Raw genomic sequence first — 25472 nt, 5'->3', positions numbered from 1 at the left:
AGTCGTTTGTGTGTCGGGTACAAATTGAAACTGCCGGAACCGCCATTGGCTTCAGCACCTTGTGCTTCATTCCTTTCCTGCATTCTTCCTTGAAACTTAGTGAGCACATAACAGCAGTGGAATGTTACAGCCACTGGCTGGCTGTATCTAACTTGCCGCGAAATTTTGCGCAGCCATGCATTCTGAACCCTTGCGTTCGGCAGCAGCTCATGGTGAGAAATTTCGGGGTTTCTTGGAGCAATAAATTAGCAACGTGCACGGTACGTAACTGTTTTCGAGCCTTCTCGAAAAACCCATGGAGGATGTGGCAGAAACGTAACTTACATGACTACAGGGGAAGCATACACAGAACTAATATCAGGGATGTTCTGTCGTTCTTGATGACAATCTAGGATAGCACACCACTTAACAGGATAGCACAGCACAGCAGCACGGTGCAGCAGCATGGAATACTGCCACACACGTGAAGAAGTTCTTTTCAAATACCATTCAGCACTTACTCACGCGCATTAAAGAGATAAGCATAAACAAGAAACAAGACTATAGTCGCATACAACTCGAACAAAGTGACAGGTGCTCCTCAAAGGAGGCCTCCCAGCCAATGGCGCCGGCCGATTTTCATGACATCGTGGTTAATCCAATTGAGCCGTGGCTAAACCCCTTTCAACTGCCTCCCCCTGGGATGTCACACTATGAGTCCGAGAGAATTAACCACGACATCATGAGAATCGGTCAATGACATTAGTCGGACTGCCTTTGAGGGGCATCTGCTACATCGTTCTCGACTTATCATCTGTACAGGGCATAATTTTAATGAGGATCTTCCCAGAGAAAATGCACCACCTTTTTTAGAAGTGCTCTGTCGCTTCTTGTGGTTCGATGCTGGCAGGCATGCGCTAGATTTTGTCCCTTTCTTTTTTGTTTGTCTGCAGCTTTGTCTCCCTCTCCTTTCCGTGAAATTTGTAGAACCAAAAGACGAGATGAAAAGGTTTCTCAGCTTTTGTGGACATAGTGTTCTGTTCTGGCCAAGCGAGCGAGAGGAGTTTACCAAAAAAATGCGCGTTTTGTTCCCGCAAGGCTGTGGATTCCAAAATTTGTCTTTAAAAGGGCAGCAACCGTCAGTTTTCTTTATTTTTGTGCACTGCTGAGTTCATGCAAAGATGGGTTCAGCCTGAGTGTGGAACCACGCATAATAAGCCACGTATCGGCCTGTAAGCACTAGGAAGCTTGCAAACTGCTACATTCGCTTCACGTAATTTAGTGTTCACTATAAATAAGATGTTTGCGGCACTTAGGCGTGAAAACTTTCCGAATGTACTTGCTTTCAACACGTGTACATGTGCACAGAGAAACTTGAACAACACTAAAACACGAGAGGCACGCACGACCAGAGCTTCCAAACCGCTCTCTGCACCCGTGTCCCGGAAGGTTCAATTGCCGATGTGTGGCGCTCCTCGAGGCCGCAAGTGCCAACTGCAGCGTCACCACTACCTATTGTCTGCTCCGCGACTCGGTAGGTCGCTCCTACGAGAGATCAAGCGGCCGTGCCTTCACTCTGTCTGACCTGCTCTGCCACTGTGTGATATGGCAATGCAGGTTTTTTGGAGATACTGGCGGCCAAGGACCCGTGATGTTGCATGCGAAGAACTGTAACTTTAAGGCAATCTTTCTTGGTTCTTTATTGCTATTCACAATTAAACACCAGATGTGTTGTACACTTTATAAACTTTAGACAGAATGGAAATTCCTTCAGAAGCACGTTGTTACAACTTATGCCTCAGCGGCAGAGATCAATAACATTCTGTATATTTTGCAATTCCATCCGACTGAAATGTTTTATAACCACTCCTCATCTTTGTGCTGCATGTTGACCGTTGGGGCCTCGGTGGGAGGGGTTGAAGGATGGGGGGCGCTAAGGTGAAACTTGGCTCCCACTAACGGGAGGTCCGCCATATTGCTCCCCCAAGCATCCAAATTATGAGGAAAAGCCGCAACTCTTGCATGCAGGAGGTGGGCCTGGTGCAGTGGTTAGTGCGAGTGCAAGCTCAATCTGCTTGATTCTAGCTGCCAAACCAAACTTAGTTTGCTCTAGGCAGATTACTGTTCCACTGAATGGCGTAGCTTGCTAGTAATGCATCAGCTGCACCAAGGAGTATCGCGATGAGTTACTAACGAAATGAAACTGGAGTACGCCATGATTTGTGAATTTATGATAGTAGGCAGCGTCGCATAAGCAGCTATAGAAAGGCACGAGTAGCTGATAATTCTGCTGCTCTCGAATCCTACTTTCATATCTGAGACCTTATCTGAAACGATGACAGTGCACGAGTTGTGGAAGGCATTCAAAGCAAAAGTTTTGGAGCTAAGGGAAAAGTATGTTCCTAGTAGGATCTTGACATCACGCCGAAGGAAAAGCAATCGATGGTTCAACAAGACTTTGCACAGGCTCACTGACAAAAGGCAGGCAGAATACAGGGCATATAAAAACAATCCTTCTGCACATAAGAAAGGAAATTTAAAATAAATGATAAATGCAATGAAGGCGGCTGTCAAAAAAGCAAAAGACACTTTTTTTCTTTTTTCCATTTACATATAAAAGAGTGTCAAGGAATTTTGGCAATTCATGAAAATAAGGATCAGATATCGATTCCATCTCTTGAACATGAAAGTGCTTATATTAGCAAAAGTTTTGATGAAGCTAAGTGCTTCAATGCGTTTTCTTCATCTGTATTTTCTGTTATTCCCAGCGCTTCTGCGTTCGTCTCAATTTTGGTTTAGCTAGTGTTGATCCTATGCAGTGTGTAGAATCTAACCAAAGGGGAATCGAATTGCTGCTCAAAGGCTTCAATGTCCGCAGTGCTCCTGGTCCTGATAATCTACCAACTGCTCATTTCAGTACCTGCGCGTGTGATTTCCCTAAATATTTGCAAATAATTTATACAAAATCATCGGAGAAGGGTGAACTGCCTTCTGACTGGAAATTAGCCAATGTAGTGCCCGTGCACAAATCTGGCCCTCGCAAAGTCATTTCTAATTATCGCCTCATATCTTTGACATGTATTGTTTGCAAAGTTTTGGAGCATGTGTTTATCACTAGAATTATTAACCATATGAATATGCATTCTTTATAAACTAAGTAGCAACATGGTTTTTGTAAAGGTTTCTCTTCTTTAACACAGTTAACCGAGTTAATTCATGACATAACAAGTGCACTTCATGAAAGGTTTTCTATACATTGTGTCTTCTTAAAAGGCATTTGATGTTGTTCCCCATTCTCTTCTGCTGCAAAAATAACACTGATAAGAAAATTATTTATTGGATAAAGGAATATTTAAATTTCAGAAATCAAAGGGTAGCAATCAATGGTAAGTTATCAAGAGAACGCATTGTACATTGTTTTTTTTTATTACATTTCATGTTGCACTGCTTCTAACATTCGTCTGTTTGCAGATGACTACGTGTTTTGTACAGGGTCATTCACTGTCCGAATGACTGCGTTGTGTTACAACTTGAATAGGAATGGTTACTGGCGCAATAAATGGGTGATGTCTATTAACTTGAAACCATCACTGCAAATGTATGTCACAAAAAAGATAAACCCACACGAATTCTTTTATTTAATGGAACACAACTATCTTCAGTATCTGCATACAAGTACCTTGGTGTATATATAACCTCTAACTTAAGCGCTATTCAAGGATTCGAATCTATTTTGGCTGTAGGCAATTATCATGCCAAGAGTTTTGGTGCTAGCATTTAAAATAGTGACGTAATCCACGATTCAATTTTGGACTTCTCCTCAAAACACCAAAGGAGTGCAGAGAAGCTTGGTGTGAGGTCACGGAAAGTAAGATTTCAAATTTCTGCTGTTGTCGACCGCACACTGCCGTGCCTCGTTGGATGCCGCCAAACAATGGCCGGCGGCCTTTGCCTTTGATGGCATTGCATTTTTTTACTTGAAAGCAAGCGTTTATGCATTGGAAATGTACTGGTACCTTCGCTGATGGTGTGATGCACCTCCGCTTGGCGCTGCGCGCTACGAAGCTTGATGGTCGTCGGGATTTTCGATAGCGGTTACATCAGCATTTCAAATGCTAGCCCGAAATGACTTCGCATGCTTTAAATTCAAGCTTCATACATTCAACCTCTTTAAGCTCGTTGATTTCTAGAAGCTATGCAGTTGCCTTTTAAATGTCAAATTTGGCTAGTTTATGAAACATGTTATATTTGTGCCATTAAAATGATGATGCTTGCAGTCATCTGCTTCCCAGAGTGTCCCTTGCTAACAAGTAAAGCTAGCTGAAGGGAGCATGTTTTTTCTAGGCATAGAACTTTCATCCTTGGAAGCATCTGAAGTCACATCATTAGCCGAACTCCATCCATTTCAAGATGACCTCTCCAATATACCACCTGTTAACCATGTCCTCCTGCTCTAGATGTGGCCACCTTATCCCTGCAATCTTCCTGATCTTATCCGCCCACCTAACTCTCTGATACGCATGTCTTGTCCTGCAATACATTCCTTTAGTGTAATGAATCATCAGTTATCTGTTCTCCACATTACCCGCTGTGCACATTTCCTTGATCTCAGCTAGCATATCCTGAACTCCTATTTGTTCCCTAACCCATTAGGATCTCTTTATACCCTTTACCGTTACCCCATAATTTTACTTTCCATACTTCACTGCATTGTTCTCAATTCGAATTCCACCCCCTTCTTCACCCTCGAAGTTTCTGCCTCATCAGTGAGTGCAAGCAAGATGCTATGCCTTCTTGAGGAATGCTGGCTACCTGGTTTTCACAGCTTAATTGAGAATAACTGCCCAACAACCCATTCTTATTCTCTTAGCATTAAAGGCATACTACCAAACGTCCCAATAAAAGTGAGACTCCCAGGCCACCTTATTATTCCAGACATTTCAACACATGTTTTGACTGTGACATGTGCCTGTGCATATACTTAGGAAAACTAAACATTTTCTCTCAATTTCAGTGCCTTTCTTTTCCCACACAAAACAGGAACAAGAATAACCTGGACAGTCTTCGTCGCAATTCACACATGCTAGAAGGTGGAACTGATCTGGGCTAAAAGGTGCTGCTGATGCCCACAAATGCCAAAATTGCCTCTGTTGACACAAACTGGGCCCCAGTGGGCAGGTCTATACAGCTGTGGGGAGGCAACAATTCCTCATGCAAGAAACTTTACTTAGGAAAACCATGCTGAACCCTATTTTTAGATAAGAAAGGCCTCAAAAATATGCGGTCCAAATGAGATTCCCCTTAAAACTGGCCCCTCCAAGAGCGACCCATAAGTCTACCCCTGCTCATCACATGCCCATACCTGTAACAACTTATGCCACTGAGGTGCATAGCTCTTTTCATGCCATATGTGATTTTTGTTTTAGGAAGAAGCATGGAACAAAATTTAAAAATCACAATTTTATTTTTGTCACATGTAACATACGATTGTTTTACACAGCAATTACAAAATGGTATTAAAAACTTACAACATTTTCTTTTTATAGACATGAACACTTTTTCAGCACAAAAATCTGCTCTGCGTTCACAAACTAGTGGGATGCAGATGTTTCACTGAAGGTATTTAGTTTTAGGAGATTTGGGCTGAGCCTGGCAAAAAAAGATCGCTTGCGCAGCTAAATTGTTCCTGCTTTAAATTTGGTGCTGCAGGCATACTTAAGTGACTAAAAGAACTGCAAAACAAGTCGCATAGGCAACTATATTTTATGCCTCTGGGATACAGCAGAAGTGGCTTAGAGCTCAGATGTGTAAGGCATTTTCTTTGGTGTCCTCTATCCTTTCATAGGATAATAAGGAGGAATTTAATGTTCCCGTGCAATTTGGTGCTCTGCCTATGGCACCAGTCACCCACCATACATAGCAATTCAACATTTGTAAATGTTTCCCTACTCACCTATGGGGAGAGTGAAGGTAAACTTCTTCACACAAGACTAATTTAAGCTCCCTAGAAATCGCGAAAAAAATTTAATTGCAAATTGTGTGGTTTAACTCCCCTAGCGACACATGAGCGATGAGGAATGCCGTAGTGGAGGACACCGGAATAATACTGACCGCCTGGGGTTCTTTAGCGTGCATGTGGCGCGCACAGCAAAAGGGCATTTCTGAATTTAACCTCCACTGAAGTCCTGCCGCCATGGCCGGGAGCAGAAGAGCAAGGCTGCTGGCGTAATGCAGTCGTTCAAAACAAAATTTGCTGCGGTTCAACTACTGCTGAAACTAGAGAGCGAAAGCTGTGCTGTATTGGGTACGTAGACACGGCTTGGCCTTGAGTGCGTTCTGTTCCCAACACTGGATAGCCAATGCAGCCACCCTGCCAGGTGGCGGTTAAACTAATGGTTGATCGCAAGAGGTTGGTCACCAATGAACGCTGTGGCTCATTGCTGCAGTGGCGCCTGTCTGCCACAAGGTTGTCAGAGCCCACATACCACAAAGCACAATTGAGGAATCCACTGACCCAGGGAGCCAGTTTTGCACCTTCCTTTCCCCAAAATCATCTGAGTCAGAGCATTCTCAACAATTAACATCAACCCCAATGTACACAAAGAATACTGACCATCTATAGCTTCAGTTCGCCTTTCTGCTACAACATTGTGAATGCCAACGCATGCAGCACACATCTGTCACTACCGCCCCCACATAGCTTAAAGCACCCCACGTAGCTTAAGCTTAAAGCATAGCTTAAAGCAGGACTGAAGTGACCACTGTCCCAGAGGGCCAGTTATGCGCCTTTCCTTTGCTTTTGAAGAAAATTGAAGATTGGTTTTTAAAATTGGTTTTGAAGAAAGGAAATGGCACAGTAAGTGTCTCACATATATCGGTGGACACCCGAACCGGTTTTGAGGAAAGGAATTGGCCTAGTAACTGGTGGATGATGGACACCCCAACAGCGAGGTGGGACCTCTGGCTCACTTGAAGGTCAAGGACCTCTGGCTCACTTGAAGGTCAAAACCGCAAGCACCACAAAATCATTATGAAGCTTTTGCTTCAACACTCCATTTAGAGGCAGGGGCTAGTTGTCGCTTATACCTCAACATGCCAGTGCCAGTGCCGGTGAAAGAAATGAAAAATTGGAGGATGCTTAAGCTTCGTTTTTAGGAGCAGGATGCTGCAGCATTGCAAGGAATCCACAGAACGAAACATCAAGACCCAACAAGAAAGGAAACATATCTTGGTAGACACCGGGTTCTACACCCAAGGCATTTAAGGAAAGGAAACATATCTTGGTGGACATATATCTTGTGGAAACATATCTTAGTGGAAGGCAAGGAAAATGAAAATAAAATTGGTTTTAAGGAAATGAAATGATGCCTGTCTCACAAATCTCTGTGGGCACCCAAACAGCACAGCAAGTAACGAAAAGCACCCTTCTAAGACAACAACATATTCACTAGACTTGCTTTTGTTCATTCCAAACCATCGAGCTGGCGTGGCAGAGTGGTTAGGATCTCGCACTCCAGAGGCCCCAGTTCGATTCCACAACTCCACCAATTTCCTACTCGGTTGTACTTATTGATGCTTCTGAGATTTTTCGCTCACGGCCGACGACACCGGCTTTTCTGCGACATGGAGCCCTTAACGCAGTCGTGTTAAAGCAAACCACTACCAATAGAGCGAGCTATCACGTCGAAAAATTATGTGGAGACAAAATCTACTCCAAAGCGGGCGAGCAGGGCGCCACCATCTTGTCAACGCATCCCGGAACGTGCCCGTAGCGTGCACATGCCCGCAAGACGCGGTGAGATACATTGCGTTCTGCACATGCGCATTCGTTGCCCGCAGAGAGGATGCTTATGCTAGCTCATTGTGCATGCCCATCTAAAATTGCTTATTTTGTAGCAACAGCTACATTACGGTAGCATTTCGAGCCTTCAGCGCAGTGGCGCCGCCACCCTGTGGCTGCGCTGCTACCCTGTGGCTGTGCTGCCACGTCGTGGCTGCGCCGCCACGCTGTCACATGGTTGGTCACATGGTGCGGAGCAGCTGCCGGCAGCGCGGCGCAGTGGCTGGTCATGTGGTTGGTCAACCAGCTAAACCACCGCCATTACGGTAGCATTTCGAGCCTTCAGCATGGCGGTGGCGGCGCCGCCACCCTGTGGCTGCCTAGGGTACCTCGATGCCAGCGCAGCCGGGGTGGAAACAACCTCAACGGCGCTGCCATATTGAATCACACGAGATCAGCGGCGCTAGCGTTTTTAACGGCGCTGTTCATGCTCTCATAGGCTTCAAAGTGCTTGACTTGAACGGCCTTTTGCAGCGAGAGCTACACTGGGCTACCAGTCGAGCATTTTGCGGTACATGGGAGAGGCCAGTTATGATTCAATATGGCGGCGTCGCTTAAGTTGCCTCCACCCGGTGCCTGGCGCTGGCATCGAGGCACCCTAGTGGCTGCACCGCTACCCCGCGGCTGCGCCGCCATGCTGACACGTGGTTGGCCACATGGTGCGGAGCAGCTGCCGGCGGCGCGGCTGATCACGTGGTTGGTCACGTGACCAGCCACGTGGTGCGGAACAGCTGCTGCTGCCGGCGGCGCGGCGCGCCGGCGAAACCGAGCTGCCACAGCTGCGCGCATGCGCCGTGTCAAGTGGGACGAAGATGAAGGATCGCTGTAAGCAGCTAGCGCCACACTGCGGTGAGAGAAGACGCACGAGGCCGCGGACGCAGAAGAAAAAGCGGAAGTGGAACGTAGCGAAGAGAGCGTGCGGGAGAGAACAGGTGGAACGCGGTCGGCGACGAACGTGTTGGAATCTGCTGGCAGCCTGAGTTTGCAGGCTTGGGTCTCAGCCGCAGACATCCGGGCTACCAGACCTCGACAGCCGTCGTCGAGAGCCTGAGCCACCGGACCCAGGCGCCGCTGTTCCCTTCCTGTCCGGCAGCCTCTGAACACGGGCAGCCTCCGTCGCCACCGCTGCTTAACCAGGACTACCTGACCTGGGGGCCGCGCCTGTGTTCCACAGGTGTGGCGGATTCCTGCGGCAGCGTTGAGAGCTACCGTGGAGACTGCCATCCACCCTACGCCTCCGTCAGGGCATTACCGGAGCCCATAGACTGCGCCGACGCCCCGCTACACCACCTCGCCCGACGCACCATCTACCGGGCTCACACGTCGAACGCTGAGTGAACCTTTCCTTTTTTTTTTTCCTCAAGCTCTCCTTTGTCTTCCGCGAGTGTTGTCTTTGTTTCCTTTCCTGTTCATGTGTTAGGGAATCCTTTCCTCTCAAGGCTTACATTAGAGTTTTCTTTTTTTTTTCCACATGCCGCCTGGTCTATTTATTTCTTCCGTTTAACGTGCGGTAATCTAACCTGCAGTCCTTCCCTCCACAAACACCCAGCGAAACGGAGCAGCGAAAGACTGACTCTGCAATTCAATTGAGCCAGTTCCACTCGGCCAGCTGTAGCTGTCTCGTCACTCCAGGTTTAACTAGAGCTTAACCACCGCCAATTTTTTTTTTGCAGCCAGTTCTTCGAGAGGCTGTATATTTGCACGTAGCGTGCTGTAGACTGAGTCATTTTCTTAGCGATTTTAGTTTTTGCTGAGTCATCCTACACGTGGATAGGGGCAGAAGCGAAACACCACCTAGCAAGGGGAATAAATGAGACAGACGCCGACGGACAGTTTTCGTCTCAATGGCCCTCCTGATGCTATCGCATTAAAATGTGCGATGCAGGGACAGAACCACGACGCCCAGAGGCGGCTATGTAAGCGCGGCATCCAGACCGCGATAAGGGAGGCACGTTGGAAACAGCGGGCCGCCACGGTCCGTGGTGTCCTGTATTATACTCCGCTGGTCAATCGCAACAGTAACACAACGTGTTGTACCAGTCACGCTAAACTCGCTTATCCACCTGCGCACCTGCATTCTTTTTTTTTTTGCTCGAACATACTCCACACTAGCACCGTTCTTTTTTAATATTCGGCTCTAAACCGTATTAATACTTTGTATTGCACTGTATTCCCCTCGCGTAATATCCCTGCTAGGGGCATTTTAGGAGTACAATAAATAAGCGAAATCAACTAATTAATGCTTGACCCTAGAAAGCAAGCCAGGTATCAAAATACTAGAGTTCAGTTTTTTTTTCTCCTGTGATTAGCGTCTTGTTCAGGTAACAAGAAAAGTTTTAAAAATGGACAACCTTCTGTAGTGGGGGAATTCTGTGCGGCGGTTCTGAGTGCGGGCGGGGCTTCACTGCAGACTTACATCCGACTAAAAGGTGCAGCCAGAAGAGCTGCGCTCAAAATCGCGGTACTTCAGGGTACCGGGGAATTTCTTGGTTCCGCTGTTACGCAGGCCTCTGTGGACCGAGGCGGGTGAGTAGTGGACACGCGGCTCACTTCCATTCGCCTGTAGCTACCGAAGGGGTGGAGGAAATCATGTGCGGTCATTGTGTTGTTGGCTAAAGTGATAACAGGAACAGGGCTCTTTAAGACAAGGAGCAAAGCACCTTCCCCTGCATCGAATCACGCTAGGGTTTACATCACTTCTGGTGGCAAGCCCAGCATATGCGACGAGTAAGTAGCGCTGAGGCATTGCTGAGGCCTCAGTGTGACAACGGTTCGCGGGGAGTATGAACGAAACGACGCGTTGTCGGCACGGTAGTACCACTTGTCGCAGGCTCAGTTCTGGCTTTGTTTACGGGAGTTTAACGTCCCAAAGCGACTCAGGCTATGTGGGACGCCGTAGTGAATGACTCCGGAAATTTCGACCACCTGGGGTTCTTTAACGTGCACTGACATCGCACAGTACACGGACCTCTAGAATTTCGCTTCCATCGAAATTTGACCGCCGCAGCCGGTATCGAACCCGCGTCTTTCGGGTCAGCATCCGAGCGCCATAACCGCTGAGCCACCGCGGCGGCGCAGTGGTCATGGCACAGAACGTGTCTCGCGCGAAAAATGCAATCGCTCTTTGCGGACACCATTTTTTTTTTCAAGTTATCCGCCGCCAAGTTTCGTGCCGCGGCCCTTACACGAGCGTACGTACGTTGCAGTTTTTTGCGCCTCACATGACCTAAGCTAACTTCGAACACATACTCTTCATGTGCCGAGAACTCCAGCCACCATCTCGCTGGAACCTCACATACCTAGAAGGATGGGAGATCGCGGTCTCTAGCTTTAGCCGGCCTCACAGAAGAGGCTGGTGCAATGGGCGGAGATGGTCACCAGAAGTCATGGACTGATGGCCGCCAACCGGGATTAAGGACCAAGCCAACCAAACCTTCCCTAACGCTTTCCCTTGGTTCACCAAAATGTTTTTACCTACCTACCTTGATCCACAGGCATCGTCGGCTGCTGAAACCGAAACTAGAACAGCTCGAAAGACAACATAAAATTAAGTTATTCTGGCTATTCATTGAGCGCTGTACAACACAACTTGGCGATCCGTTGTCTTACGCATCATTCTGAAGAAAAGATGTAACCAAAGCTTGGTGCAGACTCCTTGAGGGCGCTCTGTACTCAAGTTACGAGCATTGCGAACGCGGAGCTTTTTTTCTCAGGATTGCCACGCATTCGGGAGAGGTCCCAGTTCCCAGTACCCGCCACGGTGGCTCAGTGGTTAAGAGCGCTCGGCTACTGATCCGGAGTACCCAGGTTCGAACCCGACCACGGCGGACGCGTTTTGGATGGAGGCGAAAAGCAAAGGCGCCCGTGTGCTGTGCGATGCCAGTGCACCTTAAAGATCCCCAGGTGGTCGAAATTATTCTGGAGCCCTCCACTACGGCGCCTCTTCCTTCATTCCCTCCTCTATCCCTTCCCTTACGGCGCGGTTCGGCTGTCCGCCGAGACATGTGAGGCAGTTACTGCGTTATTTCCTTCCCCCCCCCAAAAAAACAACTCATTTTCATTTGTATTTTACTATAGCAATGTGGAGTTAGCTGGCCTTTCCGCGAACTGGTCGGTCTCGTGTTCGCAAAGAAGGCCGCAGCAGTGGGGTCGGAAGTCGCCAACAAAGGGGCCCGTCCCGTCCCTGCCTCCACTTCGTGCGGCGGACGTCCTTGTTTACTCCGCGCCGTCACGGGCATAACCCGCTGGGAAAAACGCTAACCAGATACAGCTGTTCACCCGCCGCGGTGGCTCAGTGGTTAGTTAGGGCGCTCGGCTACTGATCCGGAGCTCCCGGGTTCGAACCCGATCCGCCGCGGTGGCTCAGTGGTTAGGGCGCTCGATTACTGATCCGGAGTTCTCGGGTTCGAACCCGGACCCACCGCGGTGGCTCAGTGCTTAGGGCGCTCGACTACTGATCCGGAGTTCCCGGGTTCGAACCCGACCGCGGCGGCAGCGTTTTTATGGAGGAAAAACGCTAAGGCGCCCGTGTGCTGTGCGATGTCAGAGCACGTTAAAGATCCCCAGGTGGTCGAAATTATTCCGGAGCCCTCCACTACGGCACCTCTTATTCCTTTCTTCTTTCACTCCATCCTTTATCCCTTCCATTACGGCGCGGTTCGGGTGTCCAACGATATATGAGACAGATACTGCGCCATTTCCTTTCCCTCAAAAAAAAAAAACAATTATTATTATTATTATTCGAACCCGACCGCGGCGGCTGCGTTTTTATGGAGGAAAAACGCTAAGGCGCCCGTGTGCTGTGCGATGTCAGTGCACGTTAAAGATCCCCAGGTGGTCGAAATTATTCCGGAGCCTTCCACTATGGCACCCCTTTCTTCCTTTCTTCTTTCACTCCCTCCTTTATCCCTTCCCTTACGGAGCGGTTCAGGTGTCCAACGATATATGAGACAGATACTGCGCCATTTCCTTTCCCCCAAAACCAATTATTATTATTATTATTATTATTCAAACCCGACCGCGGCGGCTGCGTTTTTATGGAGGAAAAACGCTAAGGTGCCCGTGTGCTGTGCGATGTCAGTGCACGTTAAAGATCCCCAGGTGGTCGAAATTATTCCGGAGCCTTCCACTACAGCACCCCTTTCTTCTTTCACTCCCTCCTTTATCCCTTCCCTTACGGCGCGGTTCAGGTGTCCAACGATATATGAGACAGATACTGCGCCATTTCCTTCCCCCAAAACCAATTATTATTATTATTATTATTATTATTATTATTATTCGAACCCGAACGCGGCGGCTGCATTATGGAGGAAAAACGCTAGGGTGCCCGTGTGCTGTGCAATATCAGTGCACCTTAAAGATCCCCAGGTGGTCGAAATTATTCCGGAGCCCTCCACTATAGCAACTCATTCTTCCTTTCCCTCCCTCCTTTAGCCCTTCCCTTACGGCGCGGTTCAGGTGTCAAACGATATATGAGACAGATGCTGCGTCATTTCCTTTCCCGAAAACCAATTATTGTTATACAGTTATTGACATGTGTGCGTTGTCAAGGGGTTGCCGAGGCTTCGCGAATGCCCGAGATACGACTGAATAGGAGCCGAGTGACCGTGAAACCCATTATTCCCGTAACGACTGCCTTCTTCCCTTTCGATGTTCTGTAAACTACTTTAGTGATCGTCTCGTCGGCATATGTTTGTCGCGTGTGCGAAAGAGAAAACAAATGTTAGGAAAGTGGTAACCGCTGTGCCGTGGGAGAGGGTGGTCGCGTTTGTGCTGTTTGTGTATTTGATTGCATCCCCTCCTTTCCCAAATGTTTAATCAGTACCCTTTCCCCAATCTGTGATTAGTTGGCGGAAACCTTATTTCCTTTCCCTGACCATGGATTGATGAGGTGAGTCGCTTGTAATCTTATTGGTGGCTGTCCCCGCTAAGGGCGGAGACAGAGGGTTTAAAAACAAGCGCTCTGGGTTGAACGGGGGCTGAATTTGTCTGATCAACGGTTTAGTAATGTGAATAGCTTTCTTCTTGTTTTATTTATGTTGTAAATAAATAGTTAGCCTTCTCCTTTCCTCCAGTAGCGTGAATGTTTGCGAGTTAGACCCACTGGGTAATCAAGAAAGCCCGATTCCATCATCAACAAGGTGTTTCCTCTCATCACCTGAAGGGGCAAACTCAACTAGCAGTTTCCAACTATTTTGAGAGTTTGTAAGAAGCCTTGGACATGTGCGCAAAAAAATCGCCCATTGGCGTGTTTCGTTGCAAAACAAACGAATTGGCTTCCTTGAAGCCTGAATATACTATTGTAATAAGAAACGTCTTCCAAAGCACAGCGTCGCGAACCAGCGGTACCGTCCAGGCACAGACCAGAGGCCGCGTTCAGTCCAGAGTACGGGCGAGGGACCGAGCGTTCGGCGCTCGAGCTTCGGAGCGTTCCGTGCTTCTCGTCGTCGTCTTCGTTAAGCGGCAGCCTTTGAAGATTCCAAAGCCGAAGGCCAGTCTTACACTATGTGGAAAGCTCTGATTTGAAATGATCTGAAACTGTTATTCCAGACAGACAGGCGATACTGCTAGACATACAGGTGATAACTTACCGCAGCTTGGTGAAACCAACGGTTGTATCCCGCACTGTGGAGGTCCGCAAATCATTTTTTAATTCCTGTTTGTTAATTAGCTCAGAGTAATTATGAAATTACATGTGTTAAGGCGAAGATCTGGGCAAGTTGGCACATAAAAGTGGTTTTCACAGCACAACAGTGTCAGTTCTTGTTTTGTGTGTTGCGCTGTGAAAACCGCATAATTATGCAAATTTCCTAACATTCACAGTCAAGTGCGTTTCGTTAAATTGTAGAAGGGGTTAAGGAAACAAATCCTGTTTTTTTGTTGAAACGTACATCATACGTGGTCCTCTTCCGGCAGTTAAGGAAAGCCTGCGAAATACGAAAAAAAAAAACCACGTGACTGCGCACGTGCGCTGCCATATTCCAGCGCTCCCTAGCGTGTTTTGAACGAACGAAATGTGAGCGCTGACCGTGCACAAGTGAGGGGGCGCCGCTCAGTTGGACACCCTGCAAAATGATAAAATGAGGAGGGGACTGCCTTGAAATAGGCGACTTCGCTGCTTTCCCATCATATTTTGCAGCGATAGCTATACAATACGCCACCTCTTCGAGCCTTCAGGGTGGCCACCCTTGGTCACGTGGTGCGGAGCAGCTGCTGCTTCCGGCGGCGCGCCGGCGAAACCGAGCTGCAACAGCTGTGCGCATGCGCCATGTCTAGTGGGACGAAGATGAAGGAACACCCAGCGAAACGGAGCGGCGAAAGACTGACTGCAATTCGACTGAGCCAGTTCCACTCAGCCAGATGTAGCTATCGCGCCACTCCAGGTTTAACCAGAGCTCAACCACCGCTATTTTTTTTTATCGAGAGCTACACTGGGCTACCAGTCAAGCCTTTCGCCGTGGCTGGAAGAGGAAAGTTGTGCGCATGCGCCGTTAATGTGGAAACCGGAGAGGAGCAGCACGTGCGCCGCGCGCCCGCTCTATCGCCCGAACCGCGCATCGCAAGCGCAGCATTGCGTATGAAAGGCGTAGATGCAATGGGCGTCTGTATCACAACGTTTGACATGCATTCAAGGACTGTGCGGCCGAGGAAGCCGAAGAGGCTGTCATCGCCCTGGCGGCGGCGGAGGGCTACCGTATCCGAAGGTCTCTAACAATATTAACAGACTCGAAAGCAGCATGCCGAAATTACATGAATGGCAAAATAGGACGGAAAGCTCTACATATCCTTAAATCGGCCAAAATGCCGCAAACCGAGGAACAACAACTGCAACACGTAATCATGTGGGTACCAGGACACACCGGCATCGCCGGGAACGTAGAGGCAGATAGGATTGCTCGAGAGCACACAAACCGCGCCTCCACTCAAACTGACCTCGACAACCCAGCAGCAGACCCGGTACCCCTGAGCTACTCAGACATTCTAAACTATCACAGGGGAACGCGACTCAAATATCCGCCACCCCATAACAGCCTACACCAACAAGATGCAGTAGGCTGGAGGCTGCTACAAACGGGGGCTTTCCCCAATCTAAATACCTTAAGTAAAATCTATCCCACGCAATACAGCAGCAAATGTCCGTCTTGTGGAGAAAAACCCACGTTAATGCACATAACGTGGGTGTGTCAGAAAAACAAGGATCTAGCTGCAATAAACAAAAACCCGAGTGCGGAACAGTGGGAGGGGATGCTCTCCAGCGAGGACCCGGCCGTCCAGCGCGGATTGGTGCGGAGAGCCTACCTGGCGGCATACCTCAGTGGAGCCCTGGACCAGGGGCCCCAACCCTGTTAAGACGGGCTGCGATAACTCATCGGAAGATGAAGAAGACAGCCCGCGACCGCTAATAACACATTTTAATATCAAATATAAAGCTTTTCCTCCTCCTCCTTGACATGCATTCAGAGGAGAGTCCAGCCACTGCTAAACGGCGGCACAGACAAGATTAACTCTTCCCATCCTGAGATTGTCGCCTGGCACTTTGCTACTCGTCAAAGAGAGAATGAGCGTAAGAAGGCGAAGGGAGCAGCGGAGACGCCCGAGCAGAGAGAGGAACGCTTTGCTGAACGGAGATGTCGGACTGCCGAGCGTAATAGACGGCGCATAGCCGCCGAGATAATAATAATTGGTTTTGGGGGAAAGGAAATCGCGCAGTGTCTGTCTCATATATCGTTGGACACCTGAACCGCGCCGTAAGGGAAGGGATAAAGGAGGGAGTGAAAGAAGAAAGGAAGAAGAGGTGCCGTAGTGGAGGGGTCCGGAATAATTTCGACCACCTGGGGATCTTTAACGTGCTCTGACATCGCACAGCACACGGGCGCCTTAGCGTTTTTCCTCCATAAAAACGCAGATACAGTGCTAAACATACAGTGACCACAACAAGCTCAGCGAGGGAAACGCACCTCTCGCTACGTATACCCTGGCAAAGCCGAGCTAAGCCACTGCCAATTTTTTTTTTTGTCTATGGGATGTCTGAATCGATCTATGCCTCCACTTGAATTGGCCTGCTTATCACTTGTCGCAAATCACGGCGCACGCTTTCCATGTTCAGAAAGAATGTGCTGACGCACTTCTAATGCTATGCTGAGAGCAAGGAGGATTGGTTCAGAGCGGCGTCGGCCGCTCACTTCGAGAGCACGCACGGTTCGTTCACCCAGGACGCGTATGGCAGTACTACAATGCAGTAGCGCAGCAGTGCAATCACGTTGGTTCTTTTTTTTTTCATATTTCGCGGGCTTTCTTTAAATGCTCGAAAAAAGTACTACGCTGAAGATACGCTGGTACAAACAAACTGGATCGGTTGCTTCGCAACGCCCTCTAAACCTCAAAGGTGCAGTATAGTTAAGGAGCATTCTGAGCTCGCATTTTTAACCGGGCAACTCGATCTAAAGGCTCCTAGCATTCTTAGAAACCTCGAATTGTTGTCCTGTGCGGCCGATTTTATTATTAAATCGCATTAAACGTCCCGGCTCCCGCCTTTACTTTTTCTTTAACTGACCTCCGAGCGTAGGAGGTGTCCACCAACGCATGGAGTTCCTGTCAGCCAGTCGCGTGGCAGCTGCAAAAGGTGAGTCCACGCGTATTTTTATTTCCGTGTGCCTAATTTTCGGCTATGTTGTCTGCGACTGAAAATATTTATTCACGGAAACCTAAAATACGAAATAAAAGCGAAATGCAGTCTACGCGGCGGCTGCATTTTTATGGAGGAAAAACGCTAAGGCGCCCGTGTGCTGTGCGATGTCAGTGCATGTTAAAGATCCCCAGGTGGTAGAAATTATCCCGGAGCCCTCCACTACGGCACCTCTTTCTTCCTTTCCCCCTTCCCTTACGGTGCGGTTCAGGTGTCCAACGATATGCGAGACATACTGCGCCATTTCCTTTCCCCAAAAACCAATTATTATTATTATTATAGCCGCCACGCGACTGGCTGAAAGGCATTGCACGCGTTGGTGGACTCCTCCTATTCTGGGAGGTCAGTTCAAACAAAAAAGCGGGAGCCGGGACGTTTAGTTCGATTTAATATGGAAATCGGCCGCACAGGACAACTATGCGAAGTTACTAAGGTTTCCCGGAGCGAGTAGATCGAGTTCCCGCGGTAAGAAGACGAGCTCAGAATCCCCTTTAGTGAACCTTCAAGGAAATGCACGTGACCCGAAAGGTAGCATTAAATTTCTGCTTATCTAATATAATCTAATTAACTAATTAAGCGAAATTTAACAATATTACGAGAGGCGTCACACGGAAAAAAATAGGATTTAGCCAGCTCTGTTGCACCACTTTTTTTTTTATCCTTGGTTAAAGTAACTTGAAACAACCTGTATACAGTCATGCAAGACATGGCATTTTGCAATGCTAGTATGGCACAGCAAAGTTTTGCAAGCTACATAGGTTCACAACTGCAGCAAACTGTTTTGTTCATGGGAGTGACATGGCCAAATGATAAGCAGCAACCAGTTTGTTATTTAAAGCCTAATTGATATAATGCACTGCAAGCAGTTCATTAAGTCAAAAACAAATTTACAGCCAGCTTTGTGTGTATAACATTCTGGAACAGTTACTCAATGAAATCAAATTATGTGGAAAAGAACTTCAAACAACCCCGTTTGGTTGTACTAGCACAGTCATGTAATGGTGTATTTGTTACTTTATTTTTACTTCTATTTTTCGTTGATGTTCTTTTGTAAACTTTTCTTATTTGCTTATATATTACACTGTTGTTTTTTCCATTCCCAACCCTGTTTTTCCTGTTACGATTTTTACAGTTCTTGTTCACCCCACATATATTTTGCATTTACAGTCACATATTTGTTCACTTGAAAACGAGTATGTTATTAGATGCTAATAAATTGCACTGTATTTTGAGCACATTTCTTTGGAAAAGTTCCTTTTAGCAGCGTTTCTTTTTTAACAAATACACTTTCAACAATGTTCCTGTTGCTGGCTTTCCTTTAAATGTTTATGCTAAATACGTAAAGGAGGTTCCTATGACTCTGAAACTTGGAACCCGCTCCTGTGCTAACATGAAAGTGACTGAAACCGATGCTGTTGAAAATGTTCTCAACTGAAAGTTTCAGTGCACCAAAGTTCGCGCTCAACTGAAACACATTTAAGTAGTTCATTCGAGCGGTATTTCATTATACAACGGCAGTGTCCTATCTTTATTGTTGAGCTTTCCGCTGCTAAAATGCAACTCAGACGCGTGAAAATATTTGGGATGTTTTTTTTTTCTGTTCCATTTTAAGGCCCCCTATATGCCCCTCCTCCTGGGGCTTGCAGCATCGCGATTAGAGCCCGCAGCACACCACAAACGACACGGTGCTGTGCCAATCGGTCATCGAAGCTACCTCTCATTTTGAGCGTGAAAAAAAAGCTCACTTAAAATAGATGTGCTGCCAATGACGAGATGGAATAAAAATGCCCTGACATGGAGAACATGGCACTGGTCGAAACTAAAACAGCCTCACAGACAGACAAAACGCGCTGCGCGTCTACAGCTCGGAAACGGGCAGGCCAATGTTCTGCGTCAACGAAAGCTTCCGGAATCGCGTGCAGTGTTCTTATGCAACAGCGCGTTTGATAACAGGCCTAGACTGACTGGCCAGCTTTGTCCAGCTATCCGTCCAACTTCCGTGCAACGCGGCTGCTACACCACGGATTTACTGGATCCGCGTCAAAGGGGCGGCGGCGCACAAAACGCGAAGCGGCAAAAAACGGCCCGCGGCTTTTCACTGCTCAACGCCATCGCGGGCACACGCGCAGACGTGGGAAGCAGAGGCACTGCTAACGCGATAGCGGAGGCAAAAGTCAGTGACCACGCACCGTGGAGTCGAGGGCAAATTTAATCGCGGATAGTCACCCTAATGCAGCCGCTAGCACACAGGGCAAAAGCCCGTCTACGCCTGCGTGCTCTGGATGGGTTTCGGACTGCACACGCGACATCTGGCGATAATACCTGGTTCAAAACACGCTGGGTGTCAGCGTGAGCAGCCATACTCGCGGGACTGCACCTTATTTTCTTGCCTTGCTGGTCGCCGCGGCTGTGACAGCCGCCTTCGCAGTGTGCGGCAGCACGCATCAAGGGCATTCTACACAAGTGTTCTGCTCTCCGCACCATTCCCGAGCAGCTCGCCACCCGCCAGACCGCGAGGCGGCCAGCGCGCGCGGCGTCATGCGTGCCTGGGGCCGCCCTCGACAGGTGGCGCGAGCGTCCGCACAAAAACACAACCGCCGCGGCTTCTGCCGAGCTCAAAAGCCCGAGCTCACCTCGTCCCTCTGGGCGCGAAGCTCGTCGATTTGCCGGTCCCGGTCAGCGATGAGTTCCTGCTGGTGCTGTATCAGGTCTGTGTGCAGCACGACGATGGCGCGCAGGCGGTCCTGCTCGGAGTCGTCAGGCGCGTCGTCACCGCAGTGCGCGTACAGGTGGTCCGTCTCGCACGGCATCCCGTCCAGCAGCTCGGCCGACTTGGCGCACGATATGTGGTCGTGAAAAGCGGCCACCAGGCTCACCTGACGAATGACGGCCTCGCTCGGTCGCCGGTCTCCGTTGGTGAGCGCCTTTGACATGTCCCCCGAGAAGGGACCACTCGGCTGGCGACCGCTGCCAGGCGGCTCGGATTTCATGCTACGCGCACGGAAGTCTATAATCATCGGTGCGCAGGGTGGTGGGCCACACGCACAGCTTCGCTGGCTCCGCAGGCCGATTTACCATCACACGCAGCACCACACAAGGCTCGTTACCACAGGTCTCGCTACACAGAACTTGCCAGGTTACCAAAGGGAAGTTGAGGGGGGGGGGGGGGGGGGGGTGGGGGGGGGGGGGGGGTCTGCCTAGCTAGCCAAGTTTTGGTGCTGAAGCCTAAGCCGCAGTCGTACATTTCGGGCGTCCTCAAGCGCCTCGAAATGCACTACACTGAAATAAAAAAAACACTATTAAGTAATTTAACACCTAAATACAAAAATTACTAAGTGGTGCTCTAATATTAGAGCGAAAAAAAAAGGGACAAACCTTACGTTGCTGCGGCGCTGCGGACCGATAATAGAGCAGACGATGCCCGGAAAGGGGGACGCTACGGTATGGTTTGCTTGGCAACAATAATCACTCCCTTAAACAACTTTTGAGGCATTTTTGAGGTTTGCCATCAGTGCAGTCATGGTGATATGCATATTACTAGAGCAAATAGAGTAAACGAAGTTCATGTCGTATCTCTGTGGAATCAACAAGAACCAAAATGAGCAATTGCCCGCGGCCTAAGTGTGACCTAACAGATTGTAGCGCCACCTTTGTGCTTCAGAGTCAGCTACGTTTTCGCTCTGCAACGATTCTTTTTCTGCACGCAGTGGACAGCCTAGCTAAAAAGGCTGGACAGTATTTGTGGAAACGAAGACGACACTCCAGGCTTTACATTCAATGTGAATAAATCGAACCATATCACATTCGAGAGCAGCAGTGAAGAGGCTCATGTAACAACGACGCATGGTTTCGAGGCAGCACAAAAAGAGGCAAAGAAGGCTCATGTTCCTCAAGATTAAGTTTAAAAAAGGGGAATGATATCGGCAAAAGGAATCGGAGGTGCATGCAGATCCTTGTTCAGAGCAAAATAAAACATGACTGTGATGACTCAAGCTCACCGAACAGCTATCACCATAATGACTCTGTAACCTCATACGTTTTCTGGGGAAAAAAGAATCAAGGAAAGCATGAACAAATCATTCAAAAATGCTGTAGGAAGTATTGCCTAGACGCAGGCGAAGCGTTAAATTGCACTAAATTTATAGCGTAGTCATTTAGCAGCGGAAGCGGCGCAATTCCATGGAATGAAGACGCAGCCAGGATAATACAGCAAACGGGGGTCGGATCTGAACAATTCCAACCGTAGAAAAGGTGAACGAAAATATTGCTAAATGTAGCAAGAATAGTGCGAATTCCAGTTGTGTTAATAAATAACCTGGGCCAAGGAGCATGAGAAAAAAGCAGTGGCAAACGTCTTATCGCATAAGAAAATTTTCAGACAGCTGGTGGCGAGTGAATTTGCTCTTTAAAGGAAAAGGCGAAAGCCCTAAGGTTAAATCTACCGGCCAGTTGAGACAACAAGCTCGCATTGCAAGTGATAAAATTAAAAATGCAGACGTGAAGAGAAATTAATAAGATACTTGGAGAAGTGCAGAACCGGTTGAGAAGCAGCAGAACCTGAGATGATCTTACACATCACATAGAAATAACTTCAGCGGTGAACAGGTGTTTGTTTTTCACTTTCTATGGACTTCTGGCAGTCTTGATGCCACAGGTTGCTTAAGAGGGCTCTCGCACAGTTTCCGCCCTCGCCGTTAGATGATGTTCCACGTCACGCTCGCGGTATTACAGGACGTGCTACGTCCGCCGCTATGGTCGAGGGTGGCGCTGGTGAACACTCTCAAGGTTCGCGTACACCAAATAAACATAAATACCCACGAGAGCAGCAGATTGGACAGCCGTCGCCGTAGCTCAGTTGGTAAGAGCACCGGACGCGATATTCGGAGGTCGTGGGCTCGGATCCCACCGGCGGCATGGTTGTTTTTTCTGCTGCTTTATAAGTAAATTTCTTTCGGCGGTTTATTAATCTAAGTAATATTATCCCACTGATAAGCACGACACATTAAAAAAAGATAACGTTCCCCAATGCACCTTTGTTTCGGAGACTGTTAGCTCCCTTCATAAGTTTGTCAAACGGGCCCCTCATTTAATTGACCTTGTCTGCTAATAGCTTAACGAGGGTCTCGGTTCTCGTAGTCTTGATGCCACAGGTTGCTTAAGAGGGCTCTCGCACAGTTTCCGCCCTCGCCGTTAGATGATGTTCCACGTCACGCTCGCGGTTTACAGGACGTGCTACGTCCGCCGCTATGGTCGAGGGTGGCGCTGGTGAATACTCTCAAGGTTCGCGTACACCAAATAAATACCCACGAGAGCAGCAGATTGGACAGCCGTCGCCGTAGCTCAGTTGGTAAGAGCACCGGACGCGATATTCGGAGGTCGTGGGTTCGGAACCCACCGGCGGCATGGTTGTTTTTTCTGCTGCTTTATAAGTAATTTTCTTTAGGCGGTTTATTAATCTAATTAATATTATCCCACTGATAAGCATGACAAATTAAAAAAGATAACGTTCCCCGATGCACCTTTGTTTCGGTGACTGTTAGCTCCCTTCATAAGTTTGTCAAACGGGCCCCTCATTTAATTGACCTTGTCTGCTAATAGCTTAACGAGGGTCTCGGTTCTGGCAGTCTTGATGCCACAGGTTGCTTAAGAGGGCTCTCGCACAGTTTCCGCCCTCGCCGTTAGATGATGTTCCACGTCACGCTCGCGGTATTACAGGACGTGCTACGTCCGCCGCTATGGTCGAGGGTGGCGCTGGTGAATACTCTCAAGGTTCGCGTACACCAAATAAACATAAATACCCACGAGAGCAGCAGATTGGACAGCCGTCGCCGTAGCTCAGTTGCTACGAGCACCGGACGCGATATTCGGAGGTCGTGGGTTCGGAACCCACCGGCGGCATGGTTGTTTTTTCTGCTGCTTTATAAGTAATTTTCTTTAGGCGGTTTGTTAATCTAAGTAATATTATCCCACTGATAAGCACGACACATTAAAAAAAAGATAACGTTCCCCGATGCACCTTTGTTTCGGTGACTGTTAGCTCCCTTCATAAGTTTGTCAAACGGGCCCCTCATTTAATTGACCTTGTCTGCTAATAGCTTAACGAGGGTCTCGGTTCTCGTAGTCTTGATGCCACAGGTTGCTTAAGAGGGCTCTCGCACAGTTTCCGCCCTCGCCGTTAGATGATGTTCCACGTCACGCTCGCGGTTTACAGGACGTGCTACGTCCGCCGCTATGGTCGAGGGTGGCGCTGGTGAATACTCTCAAGGTTCGCGTACACCAAATAAACATAAATACCCACGAGAGCAGCAGATTGGACAGCCGTCGCCGTAGCTCAGTTGGTAAGAGCACCGGACGCGATATTCGGAGGTCGTGGGTTCGGAACCCACCGGCGGCATGGTTGTTTTTTCTGCTGCTTTATAAGTAATTTTCTTTAGGCGGTTTATTAATCTAAGTAATATTATCCCACTGATAAGCACGACACATTAAAAAGAAATAACGTTCCCCAATGCACCTTGGTTTCGGTGACTGTTAGCTCCCTTCATAAGTTTGTCAAACGGGCCCCTCATTTAATTGACCTTGTCTGCTAATAGCTTAACGAGGGTCTCGGTTCTGGCAGTCTTGATGCCACAGGTTGCTTAAGAGGACTCTCGCACAGTTTCCGCCCTCGCCGTTAGATGATGTTCCACGTCACGCTCGCGGTTTACAGGACGTGCTACGTCCGCCGCTATGGTCGAGGGTGGCGCTGGTGAATACTCTCAAGGTTCGCGTACACCAAATAAACATAAATACCCACGAGAGCAGCAGATTGGACAGCCGTCGCCGTAGCTCAGTTGGTAAGAGCACCGGACGCGATATTCGGAGGTCGTGGGTTCGGAACCCACCGGCGGCATGGTTGTTTTTTCTGCTGCTTTACAAGTAATTTTCTTTAGGCGGTTTATTAATCTGAGTAATATTATCCCACTGATAAGCACGACACATTAAAAAAAAATAACGTTCCCCAATGCACCTTGGTTTCGGTGACTGTTAGCTCCCTTCATAAGTTTGTCAAACGGGCCCCTCATTTAATTGACCTTGTCTGCTAATAGCTTAACGAGGGTCTCGGTTCTCGTAGTCTTGATGCCACAGGTTGCTTAAGAGGGCTCTCGCACAGTTTCCGCCCTCGCCGTTAGATGATGTTCCACGTCACGCTAGCGGTATTACAGGACGTGCTACGTCCGCCGCTATGGTCGAGGGTGGCGCTGGTGAACACTCTCAAGGTTCGCGTACACCAAATAAACATAAATACCCACGAGAGCAGCAGATTGGACAGCCGTCGCCGTAGCTCAGTTGGTAAGAGCACCGGACGCGATATTCGGAGGTCGTGGGTTCGGATCTCACCGGCGGCATGGTTGTTTTTTCTGCTGCTTTACAAGTAATTTTCTTTAGGCGGTTTATTAATCTGAGTAATATTATCCCACTGATAAGCACGACACATTAAAAAAAAAGATAACGTTCCCCAATGCACCTTTGTTTCGGTGACTGTTAGCTCCCTTCATAAGTTTGTCAAACGGGCCCCTCATTTAATTGACCTTGTCTGCTAATATATATATATATATATATATATATATATATATATATATATATATATATATATATATATATATATATCAATTTATTTTTCGCATGGAAAAATACAGCGAAAAAAAGGTGACTGAAGAAAGGCCGCGGTGACTGAAGAAAAAGCCGCTTTGTTGCGGCTTGACTAAGCTCCAGTCACCCATCACCAATTAGCAGCGACGAACAATGCTCTTATGTGAAAAAATACACAGCGGAAAGAGAGAGAGAAAAAAAGAGAAGCATACATCAGAAAATACTGGAACTGAACAACAAAACAAAAAACAGCAAAAAGCAAACAAACAAACAAGGCATATTACATTAGTGCAATATGTAGTGGTAGCAGTATACGAAATTTATATGAAGAGCTCGGTA

The 25472-nt window shown here is 48.1% G+C and overlaps 1 protein-coding gene across 2 annotated transcripts in view; it reads right to left on the bottom strand.

Moving 5' to 3' along the window:
- The window catches only part of LOC144124547 (uncharacterized), a 95941-nt gene extending 75282 nt beyond the window's left edge, over nt 1-20659 (bottom strand). For both annotated transcript variants that reach the window (XM_077657288.1, XM_077657289.1), the window contains exon 1: nt 20138-20659. In XM_077657288.1, the coding sequence (XP_077513414.1) occupies nt 20138-20521 (384 nt within the window). In that variant the 5' untranslated portion in view covers nt 20522-20659. The remainder of the gene's footprint in view (nt 1-20137) is intronic.
- Between the last annotated feature and the right edge of the window lie 4813 nt (nt 20660-25472).

This window comes from Amblyomma americanum, chromosome 3, assembly GCF_052857255.1.
Source record: "Amblyomma americanum isolate KBUSLIRL-KWMA chromosome 3, ASM5285725v1, whole genome shotgun sequence".
Classification (NCBI taxonomy): domain Eukaryota; kingdom Metazoa; phylum Arthropoda; class Arachnida; order Ixodida; family Ixodidae; genus Amblyomma; species Amblyomma americanum.
The sequence above is the reverse complement of the archived record's forward strand: the minus strand, read 5'-3'. Positions and strand labels throughout refer to the sequence as shown.